General features: G+C 50.6%; 1 protein-coding gene across 3 annotated transcripts; it reads left to right on the forward strand.

Annotated features, from left to right (window-relative positions):
• The first annotated feature begins 253 nt into the window (after positions 1–253).
• Positions 254–26,130, forward strand: GDNF (glial cell derived neurotrophic factor). Of its 3 annotated transcripts, none has more exons than XM_066360851.1 (3): positions 254–978; positions 5,532–5,705; positions 25,562–26,130. In XM_066360851.1, the coding sequence occupies exons 2-3, from the start codon at positions 5,558–5,560 to the stop codon at positions 26,044–26,046; spliced, it is 633 nt and encodes a 210-aa protein (XP_066216948.1). In that variant the 5' UTR covers positions 254–978; positions 5,532–5,557; the 3' UTR covers positions 26,047–26,130. The 3 variants fall into 3 exon arrangements, with proteins under 3 accessions (XP_066216948.1, XP_066216949.1, XP_066216950.1); XM_066360852.1 differs by having other exon boundaries at positions 5,532–5,630; XM_066360853.1 differs by lacking the exon at positions 5,532–5,705.

The following is a 26,130-nucleotide window of genomic DNA, read 5'->3' on the forward strand; positions in this document are numbered from 1 at the left end:
CCCATAGAAACCCGAGTGGGCTGGACACCTAAGACGAAGGAAAGCCTTCGATAGGCGCAAGGAACGCTCAGTAGAGCCCTCCACCCGACAGCGCGCCCTCCTTCAAAGCGCGGGGCGCGGGGACGAAGCCAGGCGCGCACGCCGCGGTCAAGTTTGGATTGCCCACTTGGGTTGGACTGCGCTAAGCATTCCTCCGGATCTACCCCGGGAGGAGGAGGCGCGAGACCGGCAGCGTCTCCATGCGTTGAGCGCTCTCCCTGCACCCCGGGGAGGGGCGCCTCGCGTCGCCCACTCGCACCCGGAGCCCCTGCCTCGGGAGCTCGGGTGCCTCCTCACTGCTCTCCTTTCCCTTTTCCACCTCCGCCTCTCGACCCCTCCCCTCCCAGGGCCCCGCGTCTCCCCTCCCCCACCCCGGCCCCCGGCCCGGGCTCTCAAGGACCAGCCTGCGCTCCTGGCGCCCTCATGTCTTCAACGAACTCCCTGCGCTGGTTGACGTGGTGCATCGTTCGGATTTCCAGGCAAGATCTCAGCTCCGGCGGCAGCATCAGCCCGGCCCATCTCGTGCATCTAGACGCTGCGCCCGGAGAAGGCGCAGAGCGCGGCCGCCGCAGCTGAGCCGCCCGCGGCGCCCAGGGCCCACGCAGCTTCAGATAAGAGCGCGGCGCAGGCAGCCGTGTCACCCCCCACCCAAGACAGCAGCGGCTGCTGGGACCTCAGCTTCTAGGGGTGCGGGGGGGCCGGCTGGGGAGCTGTCGGCATCCTTTGCCCTTCTCGTGGCGGCGGCGGCGGGAGCCTTGGCCGCCGCCTCCCGAGCGCCCTCGCAACCCCGAGCCGCCCCAGAATTGCGATCTCGTCGTGCCCCTGACCTGTGGGGCGGGGCTCTGCACTCCTGCCTTCGGCCTGGATGGGTGCACTGGCTGGGACTTGGGGCTACTGGAGTTAATGTCCAACTGGGGGTCTGCGGAGACCGGATCCGAGGTAAGTAGAGGAGCGGTCCTGGGTGGCGGCTGATTCGCCAGCGCGCACAGCGGGTTGCGGGGCACCGGAGACGGGGGCACGACTGGACCCCAGAGTAGGCGGTGGGGTTGCAAAGAGGAGACACTAGAAAGAACCGAGGCACATGGTGGACAGAAGAGAGAGAAATTGAACGCGGGAGCGGCTGGCCTTGTGGTGGGGCAGGTTGCCTTCCCTCGTGGGCAAAGATCTTTGGTGCCCCTAATGCCTGTAGACCCTGGAATGTCCGACAGGGTCAGTTTTCCTCCCCTACTCGGTGGGGCGCTCTTCCGTCAAACCCCGGGACCGTGCGGGGCCGGGGTCATCTTTGAACCCACCACGACCAGAGTGTCCTCTCGGGACGCGCAGTTACATAGATATCATTGCTAGAAGTGAAACTTACTAATGAGCTTTTCGTGGTCTGTTCCGAGGGAAAGTGCAGGCCCCGGAGGGGCTGCTGTAAAGGTGCTGTGAACCTAAAAATAGAGGGCTCACCCGCTCTGGGCGCGGTCTTGCAAAGCTACATTCTTCTCCCTTTTCGGAACCCGGCTGCTTGCACGTTCCTAATGCCCGCAACCCCACTAACCATCCCCGTCGAGGTTAGGAGAGGGGCGCCCTGCACAAGCCATGACTAGGGTCTCTGCCTCAAACAGACACTTGAAACTCCCCAAGGTCTCCACTAGGTCGTCGAAGTGATTATTTGACCTCCCCCAAAACACCCTCGCCACTACCTTGTACAACCTCAGGGCAGATTTAGTCGCGGTTTGGTTTCCAGCCCCACTCGGTGTAAAGGAACCCTCATCGCAGCAGGGAATGGACTTTTGCAGGACCCTCCTCCTCCCTCAACTGCAGCCTGTTGGCGCCTCCCTAGTTTCGGCTGTGGCAAACCCGCCGGACTTGTGCGCCCGGGTGGGCAGTGGGCCGCCCAACCTGGTGCTCCCGACGTTTCTGCTTTTTGGCGGGGACAAACACAACTCTTCCGGCCCCGGCCGCGGATATGTCAGAGCGCGCTTTACTTTTCTCAGTATTTTGAATCTACTCTTAAGTATTCCAAGAAAGAGATGACGTTTTCAACCTTACGCACACACCTCTTTCCCCAAAGCTCTCCGAGGGAGAGCCGCTGCGCTTCCACCCCAGCCAGGTCTCGCCCTAGCTGTTTCGCAATGCCTTTGCTTTGGCGGGGAAGGGGAACAATATCACCTTTTCAACAAGTGTTAGGTGTACGGGAGGAAAGCCCGCAGCGTCTCCATTCCCAGTTGCAAGGGATTCGGGCTCCTCGGACCTGAAACCCGGCCTCGGGCCCTTTAACAGACAGACTCCTCCCCAGACTGTCTACAGAAAGCATCCCGTATTTTTCCCCCCTTGCCCGGGTCTTGGGCCCAACACAGGGAAAATAAGTCTTCTGGCTAGGACAAGAGATACAGTTGAGTAAAGCAATACCTTTCGGCAACTTCTACCCCTATCTCAGAAGAAACCCCGAGTTACAGCACCACCACCCCCTCTGGACCTTAAAGGCAAAGCCCAAAGAAACCTCCCAGCCTGATAGCCACAAAAAGGTGTAGGGGCATTGGCAGCAGGAGCGCTCACCCGTGGTGAAGCTGTCACCAGGCTGGAAATCTGGGGAGGAGCTCTAAATGTAGGTTTCAAGGAAACCAGCCCAGGTGAGGTGAGGAGAGAAAAATCAGGGGAAAAGGATGAAGTAGGAGCCTGAAACGCGGGGATGCTGGTGAGGACGTCCAGAAGTTCCGGGAGTAATTGGGATTTGAGGAGGATTGTAGGGGGACTGCTTGTTCACTGGCTTTATTCTCAAAATGACAACGCAGCCTCCGGGCCGCATAGGCGCTACGGGACTCTGGCGGTTTCTGGTGCCCCCTGGTGCTGGGAACTCAGAAGCGCCCCAGGGCGAGCGGCGGCTTCTGTGGGTGCTCCAGCTCTCCTGGGCGTTCCTTCCCACGCGGGCTTGGGGACGACCAGGTGCGGACGCCCGCGACACGCCCCTTTTTGCACTGACTAGAGCAGGGGGATACAAGAAGGGGTGCGGAGGCACCGACGTGGTGGACCTCAGAACGAGAGTTCGATTACCGCACGTGGTAGCCGGTTAAGAAACGCGCGCTCAGTGAAGGCGGCAGAAATACGTGGGGCAGCTGTGCACTGGGGAAAGCGATAGACAAACAGGAAAGGCGCGCGCGGGGTCTGGGGCACAAGGGCTTGGAGAAAGCGTCCTTTTAGACTGCGTTGTGTGCCCAGCCCCGAGATCCCTTCCGCTGCCTCCGAGAACTAAGGGGGCTCTCCGGCCGGAGCCGGCCCCCGCGGCGCTCAGAGGGGAGAAGGCGCCGGTCCCAGCCCGGGGTGGTGGGAGAGCGCTCCCGAGGCCTGCGCCGGCGGGCCGAGGGCGGGAGCCGGGAGACTCCTCTAGTGAGGCGGGGACTTTTCCACCGTTTCCTCTTTTGCCAGCTTCGCCACACTTCTAATTGAGGTTCTCCACGTACAATTTAAAAAGCTTTCTGTCGGCCAAGCAGAAAAAAAAAGGAAAACCCCTCAATGCCGAAGGGAAATCCTGGTGCCTCTGCCGCTTCCTGCTGGCGGGCACCGCGATTTGGAACGGCGCATTAACCCCGCGCCCGCCTGCTCCTCAGAGCCGCCAGCCATGTCGCTCGCACCCGGGAGCTGGCACAAGCAGACGGAGCGGGAGGCCTCACGTTCGCCAGTCCTCTGTGCTAACGCGCCTCGCTGCGCTCATTTTGCACGACCTGGGTGCGGTGTTGCCCCGGCCCGTGTGCAGGAACCTAGAAACTTGGCTTTTTCCCGGGGTTGTAAACCAACCAGTATGGCATGGGGCGCCCGGAGCCGCAGGTTTCTCCTAGTTCCTAGTCCCCGCCAACTCCAGGCGCCCAACAACTGCGTGGCAAACGAAGGGACGCCCTAGGGATGGAAAATGCATTAGTCTCCGTAGCAGTGGAGGTGGCGGCCCAATTAAACGCTTCCCAGGGTGGCCCTGCACAGGAATCCGGGCGGCAGTTCTGGGTGGAGATGGGGAAACGAGGGGTGGCTGCTGGAAGGGAGGCGGCAGGCCTGGGAAATAATAGAGATGAGAGGCGCCCAGGCTTTTGTATTACCTGGGAACTGTCTTACTCTCTCCCATGGAAAAAGTTTAGAGATTTTCCTAAGAATCCCTTTTATTTGGAGGAGAGGGGATAGTCAATTACATGAATCCCGTAGTTTCCTTTTGAGAAGTCACTTGGAAACGAAAACAGTGGCTTTGGGCAAGTACTGGGTGATTCCGTGCCGGGAGTGCCCGGGTTCCCTTCCCACCTCGTAATTGGGTGCAGTTTGGCTGAGTTGACAGAGCCTTTTTCTCGCTTTCCTTCGGCTGCATGGGCTTCTTCTCTGGGGGTGGGAGAAGACAAATGGAGCCCCTTGGCGTAGAAGAGCTGAGCCCCCACCCAGAGCGCATGTTGATAGCCTAAGCCTTCCGGTGCCGTGCATACCCAGAGGTCAGGACCCTGGTACAGTCGACAAAAAGTGACTGCGATGGAGGCGCTGGGAGTTCGAAACTCTTCTGGGAAAGGAAGGGATGTAGGGTTGTAATCTTGTAAAACTGCAAAAATAAGGGTGTTCAGGTACACCACGAAGGATTAACATTTTCAAGACAAATGCAATTCTTACCTAAAAGCAATGCAGAATTGATGGAGTGCTTGCTTTATGCTCCTGTGGGCTTTTTCGTGTTACTTAATGTTCATAACTTTGTAAGAGGTGGAACTAGTATTTTAGTGATATAGCCCACTGTGGAGTGTGGTCTTGGAACTAGTATTTTAAACCCGAATTGATGCTTTGGGGAGTTATGTAACTTAATGCAGATAATCCCATTCCAGTCAAAAGTCTCCAAGTCTGCCCTAACTTCTTGTTCCGACAAAAATAGGTGGGAAGAAGGAAGTGTGGGCGGCAGGTGGGTTGAAGGTGCCACGGAGCCTGCCCCCACCTAGCTAGGAGCAGGTCGGGACTCCCGGCCCCGGAGTGTGCTTGCTTTCATTCTAAAGCAGAAGACCCGGTCGCTTGCTTGGGCTGGTTTCCCAGAGCCCACGGGAGCTGCCCGGAAGGAGGGGAGGCCTCGGGCTGGGGCGGAGGATAGACACAGCGTGGGGGCTTCCTGGTTGCCTCCAGAGAATGGGGCGGGGCGCGCCAGAAATAGGGACTGGTCAGGAATCCTGGTGTTATCCAGTTGACCAGGTGTCCCAGTGTCGTTGTATTGGGACCGGCGTGGGCAGTGCTCTGGTCAAAAATAAGACCTCTGGAAGAGGGTGGTAGATGACAAAAGCAGCTGTTTCTAGACACAGAGAGCGAGCCGCGCGCGTGGGGCGCATCCGGGAGGGGGAGGGAGTCAAGGACTTGGAAGGAGGACGGAGATGCCCGGCGAAGCGCTGGGCTGCAGCGGCTTCGAAAGAGGGTGGTGACAAATTTGGAGGGGGCGCGGGGATGATGCACCAAGAGCGGCGCCCCGGCCTAACCCGCGCTCTCGGTTCTCTCGCCCGCGGTCGCAGGTGCCGCGGCCGGACGGGACTCTAAGATGAAGTTATGGGATGTCGTGGCTGTCTGCCTGGTGCTGCTCCACACCGCGTCCGCCTTCCCGCTGCCCGCCGGTAAGAGGCCTCCCGAGGCGCCCGCTGAAGACCGCTCCCCTGGCCGCCGCGCGCCCTTCGCGCTGAGCAGTGACTGTAAGAACCGTTCCCTTCCCGCGGGGGGCCGCCGGCGGGCCCCCACGCACCCCTACCCGCCGCCCGCATGCTCCTGAGCCAGCCCGGACGGCAGCGCTGCCTCCTGACCCGCGGGCAGAGCCGCGCTGGCGCTGCAGGCTGCTGCGCCCACAGGCCCTGACGCCTAGAGGTGACGGGTGCTGGTCGCCCAGCACGTAGGGCGTCAGATTTTTATGCTGTCCATTCAGCATTCCGATGCACAGACCATTTCCAGACCTCCACCGCCACCATAGTTGTGGCTCCCTTACCCCGGCTTCCCTAATCACTCACACACACACACACACACACACACACACACACACACACACACGCTGAATTCTGAAAACAATTGCCTTTCCATCCTACACTACCCTTGCAAGGGAAGAGACTGAAGTTTCCCAAAGCCAAGCCAGAGTCGGAGCAAACACAGAAGGGTCTCAATTTCCAGAACAAGCATCTGGGCAGTGTCAAATCTTCTCAGAAAAGTTCTGGTTCTAGAAAGACTTGGAGTAAATCTGCTGGCTGGAATTGGAGTGGGGGATGGCATACAGTTTACTCCATACATGAAATGTTAACTCTGAAGAAAAGAAACCAGTTTATTCATATTAGAAAATAAGTCCGTGATTGTGCCTCTCACAAATGTTTTAGAGGGTGCTTGATTAGGGCGTGTCAGCAATGATTTGATATAATTTATCCTTCTCTCTTTAGACGTTTATCTGTTGCATAAAGCAAAGCATGCTACATTACAAGTTACAGGTCATTGGGAAGTTAACTTATGTAAGTAACAAAAGTAGAAAACTTGACATGATCCCAAAATAAAGCAGTAGTGAGCATCACCAGAATGCCACCCTGGTTATACTACCCTCCCCCCACTCTCTTCGAGCTATTCTGTGCCTGAAATATACTACGATCATATGCACAGCAGAAGTGGTCCCAAAAGTCAGCTGTATGTTAAGAGTCTCCCAAACCCTGCAGCCTTGGGCTAAGAACAGCCCGAGAAATGTGATGTGTTTATTTTATATATCCTTACAACAATAAGAGCATATTGTGCCAGAAGTACCCCCCAAAATAGAAAAAAGTTCATTTTTCAAGGCCAATTAAGACTTCAAGAGTGACTTAGGTTGGAAAGAGGACATGCTTGATTTCTTGAAATTAAGTAACTGCTCTGAGAATTTGTGTCAATTAGTCATACTATCTAAACCCATTTTTAAAGGCTTCGGTTTCACCCACGAATTTCCATACTAATCTACATTAATGATTCTCCAATAGAAACTTAAATTCAAAGCGCCCCTCTGTGCCATTGCCTTTAGACTAGTTCCCCCGGTGAGAGCTAAGTAGCTTTTCCTTCATCCCTACAACTTAGGCCAGAAGGACAGGGACACAGCGGAAGATAATAGTTGTCTCACCAGGACATGCAGAAGAGAAAAGTGACTGCCCAGTTATGAAGCAGATTAATCCATGGAGGTCTAGTTAGCATATTAGTATCTTGCCTACTTAGGCATAGTTAATGCTGCCTCCTGGTTCTGGCTCTATTTTCAACTAACTCTGTGACTTTGGACAAGTTACTGGCCTGAGAACTCAAGGAACAACTTAAAACCATACAGTAAAGGGAGGCCTTTCCACTCCAAAAGGCCGATGGCTATGAGTTTTGGCCCACTGGTCTTCATGCCCCTGTCGTGGTGTCCTTTGAAAAGACTTATAAGAGATCCCTGCTCACCGGAATCACCTGGTGAACTTGAATGAGTTCTGATACTGGGCCTCACCCTGAGAGATTCTGATTTAATGGGTTTGGGGTATGGCCTGGGCATTGGGATATTTAGATGTTCCCCAGATGAGTCTAATGTACACCCAGGGTTAGAGTCACTATGACCCAATAATACCTTAAGGAAATGTGTGCCTGGTGCAAGGTACCAAGTCACAAAGCAAAAGAGCATTGTTCCTACTGGTGGGGGGGGGGGGGAGCACACGCATGTTGTGAGGGAAGAGAAATTACTTCCCTTTTCCAAACCTGATGCTAAGTCACCAAGGGACAAGGTTCTGACTACTCTGTTTACATTTAAACCAGCAGGACATACCCAATTCTGTTTTACCTTTGGGAAGACCCAGTAGATCCTAGGGGAAACTTGAAAGAGAAACTGAGCTGCATTCTAAGCCAAATTGACTTCTTTCCAGGTATGTTCAATTCGGTAGCAAGCTGTCAGCACAGGGAAGGCAGAATAGTGACAGTGTGCAGGCTTTGAACACTCGACCATGTCAACACGCTGCTCTCACAGCGCTGACATTTATATCCTGCACTCTACACCGTGCGACTGGTTAAGGCTTATGTAGAAAAACATTAAGTCACTTGTTCCATTTGAAACTATATAAGTACCATAAATCCTGGCCACTCTTCTTTTTAAATGCTTGTAACTTAGTGATTGAACAAAAGCACTTTGAGCCACCTTGCCAGTCAGTCTTTCTATGCTGTTCAGAGGCAGCTGGACTGTTCCCCATCCAGACACTCACCCCGAGCTTGCATGTATTCTGCTGGTTGCACTGTAAATGAAACAGCCAGAATTCTATTCCTAGGATGAACTACCCAGATGGAAACCGCAACTGGCCCACTTGCTCCCCTAGAGGTTGGCTCTAAAGTAGATGAGCTGCGGCTGCTTCCTGCAGCAACTCTGAACTTGTCAAACCTCAGGGACTTGTGATTCTCCTTGTAAAGCATCTAAGACTTTTCCTTGTAGCTATCTTTGTGTGTGTGTGGGGGGGGGTATTTTGCTTTTTGCCAGTATCTTCTCCAAGGGGTGATTAGAGTAGGCATGAGCTATCTAGGAGGTGAAACTCACTGTTGTCATAACACTTTAGAGCTGAAGAGAAGCTCAGAAAGCAGATTGTCCAAGTGCCTGAGTTCTATGGTGGCAGGAGGCAGGTCTGCTAACACCCGAACCAGTGTTTCCCCAAACCGCTGAAATGCTCAGAGAGCATTCGGTTTTGCTACTTAAGGATAAACACTTTATGTGGGATGGAGGACTTCAACTAATGACTAAAACCACATTGCACAAGGTTGTCTGAATTTATTAGTTAATCTCAGTCACGTACTAGATCTCAGCTGTGTGTGTCAGTGCTGAATGTGTTTCACAAGGAAAAGCATAAAGTGCATGTGGCTTTAAACATCTGTGATGTACAAGCATGTATTCCCAACCAAGCTATCCAGCCAGGGTTTAGTTGGTTAGCAGAACGTTGTTCCGATACGCAAAGGTTGCCAGTTCAATCTTCAGTTAAGCCACATATAGGAAGAGATCAAGGTTTCTGTCTATCTTTTTCTCCCTTCATCTCTCTCTAAAATCAATAAAGAAAAGGATGTATTCACTTAACAAATAGTGTATGCCTGTATGTGCCAGGCACTGTCCTAGGTGCTAGGGAACCCTTGGTACACATAATAAACAAAAACTCCTGCCTTCATGGAGCATACTATCTAGTAAATGTATGACAGGTGGTACGATTTGGTAGCATTGCAGACTTAAATGAAAACATGAAAAACCTTGGGCTGGTACAGTGGGCTTTTTTTGTGGAACTGGAAGCCCACTGGAAGAAACACTGAGCTTTGTGAAATTGTAATCTCAGGTCATCCACAGTTTGTTTTGATGTGATGGGATTATTTACATTCCGCCAGTTCAGTAACAAGCCACAAAATTGCCTATAGAAACAATCGTCTAAATCAAGCTATCAAGTTCCCAGGCTAGCTGCCCACAGAAAAAGAATCTATATACACCATAGTATAACTGAAATATAACTCACAACATTAATAGGCTTGAGTCTCTTTCTAGGGAGCCAGGTCCCTTAATCTGCAGGAGGGCTGAGAGCAAGAAATTGAGGCATTTCAATAAGCAAGAGCTCAAGTTCACACACTGAGATCGGACTTCAGTTTCAGAGCCCAACCTTGCCACTTAACTGGCTGTTACTTAACATCTCCTACACTTCAGCTTCCTCGTCTGTAAAACAGGAATAAAAGTAAGGCTGCCTCATGGTGGGGGGGAGGGGGCTGTGAGGGATAAATGAGGCGATGCTTTGTAAAGCCCCAGAGGTAAGGATGGGAGTTGTTATTTGTCACCCTCCGGCTTCTAGGGCCCCTCGCTGTGCGCCCAAGGAGCACCTTCTCTCCTGCCAAGATGCTGCTCTAAATGGTGGCATTTCAGGCAGCACCACATAATTCAGAGTGAAAGAAATGCAGGCCTTGTGGGAAGGTTATTTTGGGCCCCACAGTCATTTGGTTGGTCAGCACGTAGGCAGGTCAGCCTTCCCTGGGAGTCTGCCCCTGGGTCAGCAACTCCCCCCCCGCCCCGTCCCCAGCTCTTCCCAGGTTGCCTTCCCCCCCACTTTCTGAGCCCACAGAGTTCCTATGACATTTTTCCCCACCAGATTCCCATGGTCATGTTAGGAAGACACTCTTCCCCTATGGGGACAAGGAGCCAGTGCCAGCTAAGGTCTTCATATGTAAGTGGTAAGGGGCTGGAAGCCAGAGTCTACCTGTGTTGAGATGAGAGTGTTGCTGTTTTATGTGATCCCAGCTGGATATTTAATTTAAGACATTTCACAAACACAGCGACAATCTTTTAGTGAACTTCAGTGACTGTTTAGCCCATTGTCATCCAACTGAGAAAGCTTCTGATGCAACCAGCTGGGTAAACAGTCAGCTTTCACATTTAATGTTATCGGATATAGAGTTCAGGATAAATACACCATCCATCTATTGTTTCGTATTGCTTTAGGGATGGTAAGAAGGAGCAATACTGTGATAAAGGAGTTACCTAAGCCGGAAAGGGGCTCTGTCCAACCTGTGGGGACAGGGCTCTTGGAATCAAGAAATTGCACGTCAGACTTTTAGGGACTGATTTCTCACTAGAGATCTGAGACCAACATCTCGCTCTGGCCACAGTCTCAATACCTATTTCAAACCGTGGCTGTTTAGAGAAATCTATTTCAGGCCTCATTTGAATTGGCCCGTCTCAGGACCTTACGCTGATCCAGCAGCCAAAGAATTCTGCTCAAAAGATTTTACTTTTGCTGATGTAAAAACGAAAGCAGTCTGGCCTGTTCCCCTTCTAACATCCCTTTCATCTTTGTTTGTTTAGTACCTTATGATGCATAGCACCTTTATTCAGTTAAAACACTTGTTCTTTAATCACTTGGCTCCATCAAGAGGCAAGTATTCAGTGTCTCTTGTGCGCTAGGTGCTATGTGACATCTAAAAGACAAAACTGTGAACTTCAATAGTTTATGATCTAATTGTGAACTATATGGGATGGGTGGGCGGGCGGGTGGGCGACTGTCAGTCAGACAGATAGCTTTGTCTACCGTTTTACGTTCCCTGTGGTCATGGTAAGAATTCCTAGCAATGAGGTCACTGGGGTGTGGAGATCACAGCAGCAAAGGGTTGGGGGAGAGGGAGGATTTGAGCTGGTACTTGAAAGATGGGTATTAGGGTATTAGGAGAGGGAAAAGAGCACATTCCAGGCCAAGGAGAAGCCTGGGCAAATTTGTGGCCACCATATGGAGAGGGGCAGGTGGTGGATACAGGAGGAGACCAGACCCGTCGCCAAGTCTCAGGAACAGGTGGCGGGAAGTGGTGTGAAATTTAGGATATCTCCGTAGGTGATACCCAGATTATGAGATGCTGTAAAATCCAAGAAAAGAAGGTGCTTGCACTGTTTTTGATGGCAGTGGCACCCCTGGAGCACCTCGGGCAGGCAGTGGCAGTGAGTGGGATCTGAATACAGAGCCATAGTGCTGCAGAAGTCGCGCCAGTGCCTGGGCTGCTCACGAGTGGGGCCGATGGCACAGGCATGTTTTTCACTTTGAAGTTTGGCGCCCTTGTTTTTAAAAAGCTCCTAAACAGACACAATTGAGTCAACCTATTAATCCCCAAGTAAGTGAATGGCACCTCTGAGCTGTCCACATAGTAATTCCATTTTTAACAAATCGGGTTTACATCTTGTCCTCAAATCGAATGTGTGGGAGCCCCAACAGACAACAGGAAGTGTTATTATTTCCATGTTACAGATGCAGAAATGAGACTTACGAGAGTTACTTGAGATCACAGATTCAGTGATGGTGAAGCCAGAAGTTAAACCTCCGACTTCTAGTCCCAAAGCTGATAATTTTGGCCTAACACAGACTGTGTGCTCCCCTATCAGTAGATTAAGAAATCCACAAACATTGGCTTGCTAAAAATACATTAACACTGAAACACAGATTTCCGGGGAAATCAATCAAGCAAGCTAATCCAAAGAAGCAGGGAATATTGAATATCCTTTAGGCCCTTGCTTTGATTCCTGTCTGGGCTGCGGTGGAGCCTCAGCTCGTATTATTAATGGCTACTTCACAGACCAGATCAAGGTGTTTTAAGAAGAGAAAAGTGAATTTCTCTGCGTATTCCTATAATACAAATGCATTTTTGCCACGAGAGGAGGCTCTCTAACTGGTCAGGACATAGCATGGTCTCAAATGCTGGATAGGCTGGCAGCCTTTCGGAGGCCTTCTGGAAGGTGCTTCTTCTCAGACCACCCCTCTTGCACCCGGGAAATGGGAAGTTCACATGGGAAACCAAGGGTGAGTGCATGCGTGCAGGACGATCGCCACCATGGGAACCGCAGTGGGGCTTCATAGCAGGGTTTGGGTCACCATGGAGAAGCAACCAGTTAGCTCAGTAGAGATAGCACCCACTTTTGTACGACCCTAATGACTGACGTGGGAAGCTGTGGTTTCGACTTCAAACCTTTTTGCTTTGTGACCCTTCACCAATAATGCTGTAAACTATTGCATTCTCCTAAGGTGACCTCTAAAATATTTTTATCATAAGTTTGATCAGCCATTTCTAGCCTACTTGGAAACTGTATATGTGCTTCACGTATATTTTTGGCAAAACCTTGAAGCTGCCTGTTTAGCTTATTCAATTTGTTCAAAACACTTAAAAGGATTTGGCCCAAATAGATTGACTTTCTGGTCAGGAAATGTCCAACTTCATTTTCAATTCCAATACACATATTTAATATACATCCATGAAAACCATCATCACACTTCTAGATCTTAATTATAAGATGAATAGATGGATGGGCAGAGGGACAGACAGGCAGATAAAGCACCAAGCCATGGCAGGAGTGCCCAGCAAGAGTGAAGTATATAGCACCACCTGCTTCAATGATTCTTGCGTTATTCATATGGGACCTTCCCTCAGTCCGTGTTCATGTACTCTTCACCAGGACTGACCTCTTGTTACATTTTGCTCCGTTTATTTATTTTTTATCTTGAATCACTTGAGAATTAGTTGCAAGCAAACCATTAAATAGCTCAGCAGGCACCTTCTCAGAACAGGAACATTGTCTTATGTAACCACAATTTAATCATCTGTCTCAGGAATATTAACATTGATATATATTGTTATCTAATAGATAACCCATATTGAAATTTCCCCAGTTGTTGCAATAAGGTCTTTTATGGGTTTTTTTTTTCTTAATCGGGGATCACAAATTGCACTGGGTTGCCATTTTACCTTTATTCTCCTTTATTCTAGAATAGCTCTCAAGCTTTACATCCAGGTAAACCTCAGAATACTAAGTTTATGATGCTGTGTACTTGCATAAGGAGCCACCGGCCTCAGTGTGTCTCAACGGGCCACGCAGGCCTGAATTGTCCTTACCTGGCACCTTCAGGTGCTTACCCCCCGGACAGTGCCTCACAGCACACTGGGTGAGGTGGGTGACAAGTACACCTCTCTTGGTAAGACAGGAGACAGAGAAAGAGAACTGGCCACAGGGGTGTTCGCAGGCAGACCAGGTCTGGTACAGACACAGCACAGGGGGATGTTTGAGGATCTGGAAATTGATTCTCTTAAATCTACCGACAGGCACTCTACAAAGCACTCGTGTGCCCCCAGAGGGATACGACTCAGTCTGAAGACACGCTGATCTATGTCAGAGAGGACATGGAAGTATTATTCATGGACTGTGGAGTCAGTTGATGCTAGTATAGTTAATTTGGGGGCATTTCTAGGAACACAGAACACACAGCACAAACTCCCAAGCCAGACCTGCCCCTTCTGCCCACAGAACGCAGAGCACCATGCCAGGGGCTCCAGGCCTCCTGCGCTGTGAAACAGCTGGACCAACAAAGGACCAGTGTCTGCATCCCCTTCGGGGAATCTTGCTTTGTCTATAGCAGGTAGAGTGGATCTTTGCTCTGCTGCCCTCTGTGTAGACTTCACTGAAGAATCATCCCTGACATGACAACCATATGGATCTAACCTTAGTTAACACCTTTGTGACATGTTTTCGAGCACCGAGCTGAAAACATTTTTTCCGTTGTGGTAAAGGTGTGACTAGCCCCATTTTAAGGGGGAAATGGGACTCCATGTGGTTAAGCAACTTAGCCAGACTCTAAACCCCAGGCAGCCTGAGCCCTACACTCGCGCTTGTGACCATGTCACAAGATCGCTTCCTGCCAGCCCAGGACACCGCTGCGCAACTCCTCTGACTATGACAGGAAGTCAGCGAGGAGAAAAATCAGGCATAGGGGTTTTGTCAAGGTGGTCGCTTTTGAATGATACTTAGAGCTGAATACCTGAACTCAGAGATTCCAATAAATGTATTCACGGGCGAGGAGGTTAGAAAGTCCTTCCTCACGCCTGACCACAGGACCCGTTAAACAGGGTTATCTGATGAAGAACATTTGTCTCTCATCCCCGGTTCTCCTTCTTCTCTTGGCCCCTCGTCTTTGTGCCCAGGCCTCCCCAGGCTCTCGTCCCCCCCACCCCCGTCCCCCCTCCGAGCCCTGGGAAGGGCAGAGGGAAGGGATTGTCGTGGGTGGGATCCCACGACAATTCTGCGGCCTCTGGGGCTGCAGGCAGGCTCTGTGCGAGGCAAAGGAGCCTCTGCTGCCAGGTTCCATCAGAGTTTCCCTCAAAAACCAACCTCCTCTGATAACACCACAGGGATTATTTTCCCAGGAGGCCTTCTGTGCACTTCATTTCCCTGAGTAGCTCCCTCGCCCTCCCCACTAAGGCCCCCCCAAGGACAGAAGCCAAGCCCCCCTGGCGTGCTCTCGTTAGCATGGGTGTTTATTGCTGACCAAGTGCTTTCTGTCTCCTGGGGGCGTGTGCAGATTAGCTGACAAATGGACACCCTGTCGGGTGTTTTCCTGACTTAAAAGCAGGAGAAAGGACATTTTCTCCCCAGGGGAGCTATGCTCTATTACTGTAAAATTATTAACATAACTATAATAGAAGTATGAACCACATAGGTGGAGATTAGAGCAGGGCAATTAGAGTCTGAGTAACGAAATTGATATAGTCTTTCTCTGCCTGAGCAAGGCTTGGGGTGGGGGGGCAGTTTGTATTAATGCAGCAATTTCCATTATACTTAGGACAAGTTGTTGTTTTTTCTGTAAGTTGTAGGATAAAAAAATTTAAGATACTCTATAACAAATACATGTGTGCAATGTTGATCTAAGTAGGTGCAAATGGGAAAGAAAATGACGTTTTGGGGTAGGCAGAGTGGCTTTCTCAGACAGACCACAGGCCCCTTTCTCTGTATTCTGAAATAGTTTGTGTTCTGGTTGCTCTTTTTCTTCTGCCTTGAGAGGAGCCAGAAGTGCTGTTTTAAAACAACCAAACACTGGTGTTTTTACAACACAAATACTTTTCAAATAAACCCATGTCATTATGCCTTATTGTCAACAAACCACTGGCCATGGAGGGAGCGCACTGGTCGCTCCGGCAGTGGTCACGGCGACTCCATAAACGACCTCTGCCAGGGAGGGACCCGCCTAAGGAGGTAAACCCTGTGGACCGCTCTCAACGTTAACCCAGGAGCAGCGTAGGATCCGGACAGTCTAGCTCATGCTGGACGAATCCTCTGTCCAAAATAGGAAAGCAAGGATGGTCGTTACATAACCTGAGCTGCGTTTCATTCCAGCGCCGAGCGACTTACGGACCTTGTTAGTTAGTTCGAACAAATGGCAAAATTAAACTTTTGAATAGTAGCAGATGACAACACTTTGTATAATTTTTCAGGGAACTGGAACATTCTCCTGGACTAACATGATACATTTCAGAGGTCAACAAAGGTCAGATCAGAACGAGGGTCGACGGCTTCCAGGATCAGCTGTGGGTCTCTCGTGAGCGCTTTGGTGGCAGAATAAAGTGGAATTTTAAGAAAGGGGCAGGTTTCCTGTTTGCCTCTGGGAGGTGGAGACTGAAGGATGATGGCATGGTGACAGGGTGTCCTACCAGAGTTAGGCGGAGACCGAGGGACAAGGATGTCTGTCTCTCACTACAACCGGGGCGTTCTGAGGCTCCGACACAGGACCCTGTCTGCACATTTTTATCCCTCTCCTAAATGGGACATAGGAAGATGACTCGATGTGTTGAGAGACATGTGGTGGTGATTATTTCAACGATAACTGAGATGTTGAGCCAAGAGGTAAACTGAAAAGGTTGGGGACTCCTGGAACCTAAAACACTTCTTGTGGCGTGTCACGAGGGTCCCTGATGGTGGTGGTTGAGGGGAACGCTGCTGGGGCATCGGCTGCGGCATCCCCTCCTTGATGAGGGGACTGAAAACGAATTTCCACTGAGACGTAGACTGTCCTTATCTTGGGGTTTGAGCCCTGGGAAGGGCCCCGCAGAGGGTCTAGCTGACCTCACAAGGCTTAAGCGAGCAGTCCAAGGTCAGGAGACTGGGCAGGGAATGACCCAGACTGGAATTCCAGGCTCTGTCCTCTCCAGCTCTGCAGCCAGAGCTGGTCGTTTGGTGCCAGAGTGTGTTTGAGGAGCTTCCGGAGACGGGGCCTCTCTGTCTGAATATACCGCCACCCTTGGCTGCCTGTTTTCCGGTTTTACCTGGGAAAACGCCAGATCTGCCTGCGACTGGTATGCAAGAACCAGGACTTAGGCGAGATGGCCCTGAGAGCCGCGGCCTCTCCCTTGTGGAGACAATGGACTGAGTGCTGCAGCCAATGGCAGCCTAATTTTAGAATTCATACCGAATTTTCAATAGCAGGTGTGCTTCTCACTTTCTGTCCTGACTTTGGTAAACATGTGCAGGTGGAAAGAGCATACCTGGCCAGGCCTGGACTCCAACTGCAGGGTAGTCAGTTTTTACTTAAAAACAAACTGGCATCACGGAGCGTTACAACATGTTTGAGCTTTGAAACCAAACCCACTGAGTCCACACTGACGAGCCATGTGGCCTGGGCCCACGTTGATCTTCGCTGAGCCTCAGTTTCCTGGTCTGTAAAGTGGAGAGAGTATGCGGACCCTGCTTTAGCCTGGCCAGAGATGTTGTTGGGTTTAAAGTGAATGTTGTGTGGAAGTCGACATCCGTCCCATCTTTATAATGGTCATATTTTTTTAAGCACATCGAGGGAGCTATTATTTTTAAAATACAGAATAATGAAATTTTGTGATATGAGGACTTATAAAAGTAAGGCTGCACTATGTAGTTCTTGTAAGATTTCAGTAGTAGTGAAAGAAAATCATGTTTATACCTTATAGAAATGTGAAAGTATGCTAGTCTAAAGAATGACATTAGTTGGGAATTTTCTTGAGAGATTATATCAATCAATCTTAGGCTGATCTTTTTATATCAACATGCACGTGTGTGTGTGTGTGTGTGTGTGTGTGTGTGTGTGTGTGTGTGTGCGCGCGCATATATGTATGTTTTATATCTAGACACAGAGAGAGAGAGAAAGAGAGAGAACTTCTATTTTTCATATACTTGGTCTACAGAGCAATTTGAACTTTACCTGAGGTGCAGGTAGGCAAAGAATATTAGAGTAAATGTCCCCCACTCCGGGAGGCCTTCCACCTGCTTCCCATCTGTGGACAGTCTTTTGGGGGGCTCTTCATGAGCAAACAGGCTGCCTAGTCCCTCAGCAGCCCTGGGCACAGTACAGCCAGGGCCTAGCCCACCCCAGCGCTGGGCACTACAGGCGCTAGTTCTAGACACCCATCTCTTCTGAGTGGCCTGGGCTTAGGCAGTAGTCACCCCGCGGACCTCGGCATGTTAACCCTTGCCCTTGTGACACACAGAAGCTGGAAGCTTCATAGTGAAGTACGGAGGCAAGTCCTCTCCAGAGCAAGAAACACCAGGGATTTCTCTCTGTGGCCCCTGACCCCTTAAGGCTGGCTCTGGCCTGGAAGATGGGTCCTCTAAGAGAGACCCAGTGAGGACTAGGGTCCAGCCCCCTCTTTCCTGGGACCCTCAGAGCCTCAGAGCCAGAGCCTGCTGCCACTCTGCTAAGGGGTCATGTCCTTGCCACTCCGCAGACAATCTCATGCTGTCTCCCTCTTGGGCCCCAGATGAAAGGCCAGCTTAGCACCCCCAGCCTGCCTGGGGTGAGGAGGGACAACTCTGTGTGAGTATAAAATGGCCCCGCTGATGAAAATACTGTTAACCTGTACTGTTTTTAAGAGAAATTTGACATTTAGGAGACTATCCAGTGAATGCTAGCTTAACCAAGGTAATGTTTTGAATTACGTACCTTTTAATTTGGCTATTACAGGGAGTACTCTGAGGCCTCAGCATTGTTCCTATAAAAACATAGTTCACTACAAAAGAGTCAATAACCCAGTCCTTTGTTCCTGGGGTGACTTATTTTTCCCCATAATCAAGGGAGGCAAAGGCTCTGCTGTGAACGGCTTGTTCCGAGAGTCAGAGTCCTGCCCCAGGACAAGGCTTCATTTGTTTAAATAACACTGTTTATACAAAGGGCACATCAAAGTTAAAGGATTTTAAATAGAATAATGCCAAAATATTTGGTTGCACACTGAAAGATGACTTCAATGCATTTGGGTATCTTGATTTTTTTCAAAAACTTGAGCTTTTAGGGTGGACGTGTTTTCCAACCAAGATTTCTCCTCCAAGTTGGTCTGGGAAATGAGCAAGTGTTCAAGAAAAGAAAAAAAAGAAAAGAAAAGATGGTTCTCTTTTGTGGTTTGCAAGTATTTTACTATCAAAGGTAACACTAATGAGGGCCATTTGTGTAGCTGACATCTTGCCAAACCCTTTAAGAGATATGACATTAAGTCTTAAATTAGGGAACTAATCCAAACCCAAGTGCCTTTCTTCCCCTCAGCTCAGTGAGTTCCTGGAAGATTGAGGCAGCTTTGGGCTTCTTGGCTCAGCACGGGGAGTGTGCCTGCCTGGGCCAGGTTCAAGGCCTCTGCAGAGTGTCTGAGGACAGGCTCAGTGAGGTGCACAGCTCCTGGTGCTCCCTAAATGCTGACTGTTGGTAAGTGGACACTGCTCTGTGCATGAACTCAGGCAGCATCAAGAGGCCCAGAAGTAGGAATTTAGTTGGAAGAGACAGGACTATGTGCTCTGTGCTTTGGAAAATATAATGTTGCCCTTTTCTGGTTTCCAAAATTTATAACCATGCAAAACTTTTAGCATAAAATATTTATATTATTTTTGCTCTATTTTTCAATAAGAAGAAAGGGGAGGAAGGAAACCCTTCAAATCAGTAAGACTTGCCTATAGCCTGAAACTTGGAGCCTAAATATATATAAATTTTTCCCATTAACAACAAGGTATGAGAGAGATTTTTCCCATCAAGAGGAGTTATTAACGACACCTTTTAGTTTAACAAACCAAACATTGATTGACAGTTTCCCCGGTGCCAGGAAGCCTTTCAATTCAGGGTGAATGATCTGTTCTCCACCTCACCTCACAGCCTAAGTGGTCGATGCAGTCACACTGCCACTTGTATCACCCTGGTAAGGCCAAGTGGCATTTAAAATAAAGAAAAAGGGACTAAACGTTGGTATGTAATGAAATATAAGTATGTCCCAAACATTATGGAAGAGTGCTAATACTAAAAATTGACTCACTATTTATCAGAAATTCAAATTTAATTAAGGGTTCTGTATTTTATCTTGCAAGCTAAGCCAATGGACAAAGCAATGTGGTCAAAACATCTTAAAAAGGAAGAAACGTATTTTTCAGGAACTTTGAAAGTTATCTGGTAATAAATAAGAACATTATAAATGTTGATTCAAATCATTATTATAACTCTAGCCACATAAAACTATGTAATTTATCATGTTATATAAAGCAAATGGGACTCTAAACTAGCTTAAGGTGAGTTTTTGTAACACAAATGTCTTGCCATTAGTTTATGTTACAATTTTAGCAATGTTTCATTCTCGTTTATGATTAATCTTCAGTTGATTCTTAATCGATTTTAACTTTCTGTGTTCTCAGGTTTTTAAGTTAATGATCTATTCAGGAATTTTTAATGGCTCCCAGGGACCCTGTGGTGTGAGTCCTTTTGTAAAACAAAGAGCCTTTTTTTGGAATTTGAAGACTTTTCTGTACTTTGATTAATTGCCCCTAATATATCAGTTTTAGAAATTCAAGCATGGATTTTTGAAACTGAGCTCACCTAATTTCCTCTCTTGTAGCTTATTATTTAAAACAATCATAAAGAACATAAGGAGCTTATTTCTTTTTTCAAAATAAGTAGTTCATTTCTTTAAATCAGAGTGATTTAAAGTTTTGTTTTGTTGTGAGAAAAAAATAAAACTTCCCAAGGAAGTGCAAGTGCAGTTAGAAAGTATTCAGAGGAAATGACAAACTGAATACTCGCTTTGTCTGCCGTCCTCCCTGGAAAAGGTGACTGCCAGGGACACAAGCCCTGTCTGAACACCCAGGATGAAGTGGACAATGAGAACTAACACTTTAGAGCTGCAGGAAGCTGGCCCTGGTGGGCGTCAGCTTGGAGATGGTTCTTCAACTCACCTCCCAGGTGGAGACTGGCTGTGCAGTGCTGGGCGTCGAGGCTCCCCACGTTATCATAATGGTGCGGTTCACAGCTCAAGTCCAAGTGTCCCCTTTCTTTCCCTCTCTTAATGAGACTAATTCATTCGACAATTACTGAGGGCCTCCAGGGACCAGATCCTATTTAAGCCCTTGGGATCCACTGGTGTACAAGCCAAGCAAAGGTCCCTGTCTCCTGGAGGTCACATTCTATCTATCGAGAAGACAAACAAATCACAAACGTTTAAGAAGTGAGTCATACCGTGTGCTGGAAGGTAGTGAAGTATTATGAGGGGGAGGGAAGAGCAAGGCAGGGGGGTCTGGGTTTGGGGAGGAACTGCATTCAACAAGGAAGTCAGGGTGGGACTTGGCGGTGGGAACGTTTGGACAAAGACTTGAAGGAGATGTGGGAAGTGAGCCATGGGGTGCTCTGAGGAACAGTGTTCTAGACAGAGAAAAACAGCCCTAGGCCCTGCTTGTGTCTGACCCATGGTTCTCAACACACGATATTTTGTCCCCAGGGGACATATGGCAATGTCTGGAGGTGCTTTACTTTGTCACTCCTGGAGGGTGGGGATACTACTGGCATCTCTTGGGTAGAGGCCAGAGACATAGGTAAACATCCTGCAATGCACAGGGCAGCCTCCCACCTCAAAGAATGAATGATCTGGCCCAAGAGGCCAGTAGTGCCAGGGTTGGGAAACCCTGCGAGAAACAGGGAGGAGGCCAGGGACGCCGGAGGGAGACAGTGAGGACAAGATGAGGTCAGAGGTAGCAGAGGCTGGGGAAGGCAGTGGCCAGGTCAGGTGAGGCCGTAGGCCCTTGTGGACTTCGACTTTTCCTCGAGAGAAATGGGGAGCCATCTGAGGGTTGGGAGCAGAGGAGGGGTGTGAACTGTATGAGTGGTCTTAAGAGAAAACTGCCACACTGGCTGCCAGGAAAATAGACAGAAGGGGAGAAGGCTGGGGTGAGGGAGCCCCCCAGGCAGGAGAGGATAGACAGAGGGGGGGAAGGCTGGGGTGAGGGAGCCTCTAGGCAGGAGAGGATAGACAGAGGGGGGAAGGCTGGGGTGAGGGAGCTCTCAGGCAGGAGAGGTTAGACAGAGGGGGGGAAGGCTGGGGTGAGGGAGCTCTCAGGCAGGAGAGGATAGACAGAGGGGGGAAGGCTGGGGTGAGGGAGCCCCCCAGGCAGGAGAGGATAGACAGAGGGGGGAAGGCTGGGGTGAGGGAGCCCCCAGGCAGGAGAGGTTAGACAGAGGGGGGGAAGGCTGGGGTGAGGGAGCTCTCAGGCAGGAGAGGATAGACAGAGGGGGGAAGGCTGGGGTGAGGGAGCCCCCTGGCAGGAGAGGATAGACAGAGGGGGGAAGGCTGGGGTGAGGGAGCTCTCAGGCAGGAGAGGATAGACAGAGGGGGGAAGGCTGGGGTGAGGGAGCTCTCAGGCAGGAGAGGATAGACAGAGGGGGGAAGGCTGGGGTGAGGGAGCTCTCAGGCAGGAGAGGATAGACAGAAGGGGGAAGGCTGGGGTGAGGGAGCCTCTAGGCAGGAGAGGATAGACAGAAGGGGGAAGGCTGGGGTGAGGGAGCCCCCCAGGCAGGAGAGGATAGACAGAAGGGGGAAGGCTGGGGTGAGGGAGCTCTCAGGCAGAAGAGGATAGACAGAAGGGGGAAGGCTGGGGTGAGGGAGCCCCCCAGGCAGGAGAGGATAGACAGAAGGGGGAAGGCTGGGGTGAGGGAGCCCCCCAGGCAGGAGAGGATAGACAGAAGGGGGAAGGCTGGGGTGAGGGAGCTCTCAGGCAGGAGAGGATAGACAGAGGAGAGAAGGCTGGGGTGAGGGAGCCTCTAGGCAGGAGAGGATAGACAGAAGGGGGAAGGCTGGGGTGAGGGAGCCCCCCAGGCAGGAGAGGATAGACAGAAGGGGAAAGGCTGGGGTGAGGGAGCCCCCCAGGCAGGAGAGGATAGACAGAGGGGGGAAGGCTGGGGTGAGGGAGCCCCCCAGGCAGGAGAGGATAGACAGAGGGGGGAAGGCTGGGGTGAGGGAGCCTCTAGGCAGGAGAAGATAGACAGAGGGGGGAAGGCTGGGGTGAGGGAGCCCCCCAGGCTGGAGAGGATAGACAGAGGGGGGAAGGCTGGCGTGAGGGAGCCCCCCAGGCTGGAGAGGATAGACAGAGGGGGGAAGGCTGGGGTGAGGGAGCCTCTAGGCAGGAGAGGATAGACAGAGGGGGGAAGGCTGGGGTGAGGGAGCCCCCCAGGCAGGAGAGGATAGACAGAGGGGGGAAGGCTGGCGTGAGGGAGCCCCCCAGGCTGGAGAGGATAGACAGAGGGGGGAAGGCTGGGGTGAGGGAGCCCCCCAGGCAGGAGAGGATAGACAGAAGGGGGAAGGCTGGGGTGAGGGAGCCCCCCAGGCAGGAGAGGATAGACAGAAGGGGGAAGGCTGGGGTGAGGGAGCTCTCAGGCAGGACAGGATAGACAGAAGGGGGAAGGCTGGGGTGAGGGAGCTCTCAGGCAGGAGAGGATAGACAGAGGGGGGAAGGCTGGGGTGAGGGAGCCCCCCAGGCAGGAGAGGATAGACAGAAGGGGGGAAGGCTGGGGTGAGGGAGCTCTCAGGCAGGAGAGGATAGACAGAAGGGGGAAGGCTGGGGTGAGGGAGCCCCCCAGGCAGGAGAGGATAGACAGAGGGGGGAAGGCTGGGGTGAGGGAGCCCCCCAGGCAGGAGAGGATAGACAGAAGGGGGAAGGCTGGGGTGAGGGAGCTCTCAGGCAGGAGAGGATAGACAGAGGGGGGAAGGCTGGGGTGAGGGAGCTCTCAGGCAGGAGAGGATAGACAGAGGGGGGAAGGCTGGGGTGAGGGAGCTCTCAGGCAGGAGAGGATAGACAGAGGGGGGAAGGCTGGGGTGAGGGAGCTCTCAGGCAGGACAGGATAGACAGAAGGGGGAAGGCTGGGGTGAGGGAGCCTCTAGGCAGGAGAGGATAGACAGAGGGGGGAAGGCTGGGGTGAGGGAGCCCCCCAGGCAGGAGAGGATAGACAGAGGGGGGAAGGCTGGGGTGAGGGAGCCTCTAGGCAGGAGAGGATGAGCTCAGACTGGGGTGGAAGCAGCTTCCTGACTGTGTGCAGCGGAACCATCCAGTACCAGACATTTCAGGCAACGAGGAGCTCTGGGGAATTTACACAATCCTTGCTCTACTCATTACTATATATCACATATTTTATATGTATTATCTAAATCTAGATAGATTGATAGATAGACAGACAGACAGATAAATGTGGCTAAGTCACATCAGCTGGATTTTGTTTTACACAATAGGAAACAAGATAGGATATCTGTATAGGCGCTCAGTTCATGACAAAACAATTTTATATGAGTTAGGCACAGAATAATCCTTCTCTGCTTCAACATGTTCTTGACAAAAACATACATTCACTCTTGCTAATAGCTCTTTTATGCTATATGTCTCTAAGCCACATGTAATGTTAAACAGACTGAATTACCTGAAAACAGGATAAGGGTTTGCTACCTAATACACAGGCATTTTGAATTGCTTCCCTCTTTCGGAAATGTCTTCAGTTGTTCAGACGGATACTCTTCTCTTGATCAAAAGTGAACGCTGAAACATGGCAGAAAACACCAAGAGACAGCCGATTTCTGCTTTTACCCAAAGGGCTCAGACATCTTAGCAGGTGCCTCCTTGTTCCTCGGTGTGATGTCCCTTAAGTGCACGTGTCCTGTCCTGTTTGTAACCAAAGACAGAGGGAGTCGTGTGATGGCCTGCAGCAGAGGCTGGGCCCCTCCCTGGGGTCACGCTCCATCTGTCCACAAACCGCATCTCGTTCCACTTAATGCTGACACACTTCATTGTCATCTTACAGTATTACCGTGTTTTTTAGCTCATGCTGTTCCAAGGAAGTGGTAAATTAACCTCTTGGTTAAATTAGTGAAAAGTAGGCTATTTTTCAGTCTCTTCATGTTTTTTAAAGAAGTTTTAAAATATAGTTGAGCTCATGAGCTTTTCATTTGTTCTATCAAAGTGATTCTGGTCCCACTTAACTGTGCAGAGTGAAGAGTCAGGGTCAATTTCAAGGAAGAGTGCTGGGTAGAAGCAACGTTGAAAGACTTCCCCATCCAAGATAATCCTTTTTTCAGGATTTCCAAAGTGTGGTCCTGAATTCCTCCTGGGCTCATTAAATACCGCCAGTTCCTTGGCACTCCCCACCCCCACCCTTACCTCAAGGGGCAGCAATCCACCTCTCAGTAAGCATTCCACTCATTCTCATGCTCGGTGACCCACTACTCTGGGCTGTTTTTAGACTAGTAAACTGGCCTTTGAGGCTCAGCTTGCTCCCAGCAACCTCAATACAGACTTGTTAGAAATAGCAGATATTGCCTGACCAGGTGGTGGCACAGTGGACAGAGCATCAGACTGGGATGCAGAGGACCCAGGTTCGAAACCCCGAGGTCACCAGATTGAGCATGGGTTCACTAGCCTGAACACAGGGTCACTGGCTTTAGCGTGCGATCATAGACATGACTCCATGTTTGCCGACTTGAAGCCCAAGGTCGCTGGCTTGAGCAAGGGGTCACTCACTCTACTGGAGCCCCCTGGTCAAGGCACATATGAGAAAGCAATCAGTGAATAACTAAGGTGCTGCAACAGAGAATTGATTCTTCTCATCTCTCTCCCTTCCTGTCTGTCTGTCCCTATCTGTCCCTCTCTCTGTCAAAAAGAAAAGAAAAGAAATGGCAGATATTATTCAAATGAAAACTACGCCTCTTAGGATTTGTCTTCTACAAGGGAGTGTGTGTCACCTGCCCTGCTAGTCTCTTTCACCCAAGTAATTTTCCTTCTGTGGAGTCTCGGAGGTCCATGTGAGCCTCTGGTCCGGGGGGATTCCAGTGGTCACCTAGTGGGATGGGCTGCCCGTCTCGCTGCAGGTCCAGTTGTGGCTGACTTTTAGAGGTGATTTGATCGTGCTTTGATCTAGAAGACGGTTGAAATGGTCACTATTGTTGTCTCACGTTTTCTGTTTTCCGTTTTCTTGCGGAACAGCCAATATGCCAGAGGATTACCCTGATCAGTTTGATGACGTCATGGATTTTATTCAAGCCACCATTAAAAGACTGAAAAGGTCACCGGACAAGCAAATGGCCGTGTTTCCCAGGAGAGAGCGAAACCGGCAGGCCGCAGCCACCAGCCCCGAGAATGCCCGCGGGAAAGGCCGGCGAGGCGGGAGGGGCAGGAACCGGGGCTGCGTCCTCACTGCCGTCCACTTGAATGTCACCGACTTGGGCTTGGGCTACGAAACCAAGGAGGAACTGATTTTCCGGTACTGCAGCGGCTCCTGCGAGGCCGCCGAGACAACGTACGACAAAATATTAAAAAACTTATCCAGAAGCAGAAGGCTGGCGAGTGACAAAGTGGGGCAGGCCTGTTGCCGACCCATCGCCTTCGACGATGACCTGTCGTTTTTAGATGATAATCTGGTTTACCATATTCTAAGAAAGCATTCCGCTAAAAGGTGTGGATGTATCTGACTCCGGCTCCAGAGACCGCTGCGTATTGCATTCCTGCTACAGTGCATAGAAAGGGACCAAGGTTCCCAGGGAATGTTTGCCCAG

The sequence above is a fragment of the Saccopteryx leptura genome, chromosome 1 (assembly GCF_036850995.1).
Source record: "Saccopteryx leptura isolate mSacLep1 chromosome 1, mSacLep1_pri_phased_curated, whole genome shotgun sequence".
Classification (NCBI taxonomy): domain Eukaryota; kingdom Metazoa; phylum Chordata; class Mammalia; order Chiroptera; family Emballonuridae; genus Saccopteryx; species Saccopteryx leptura.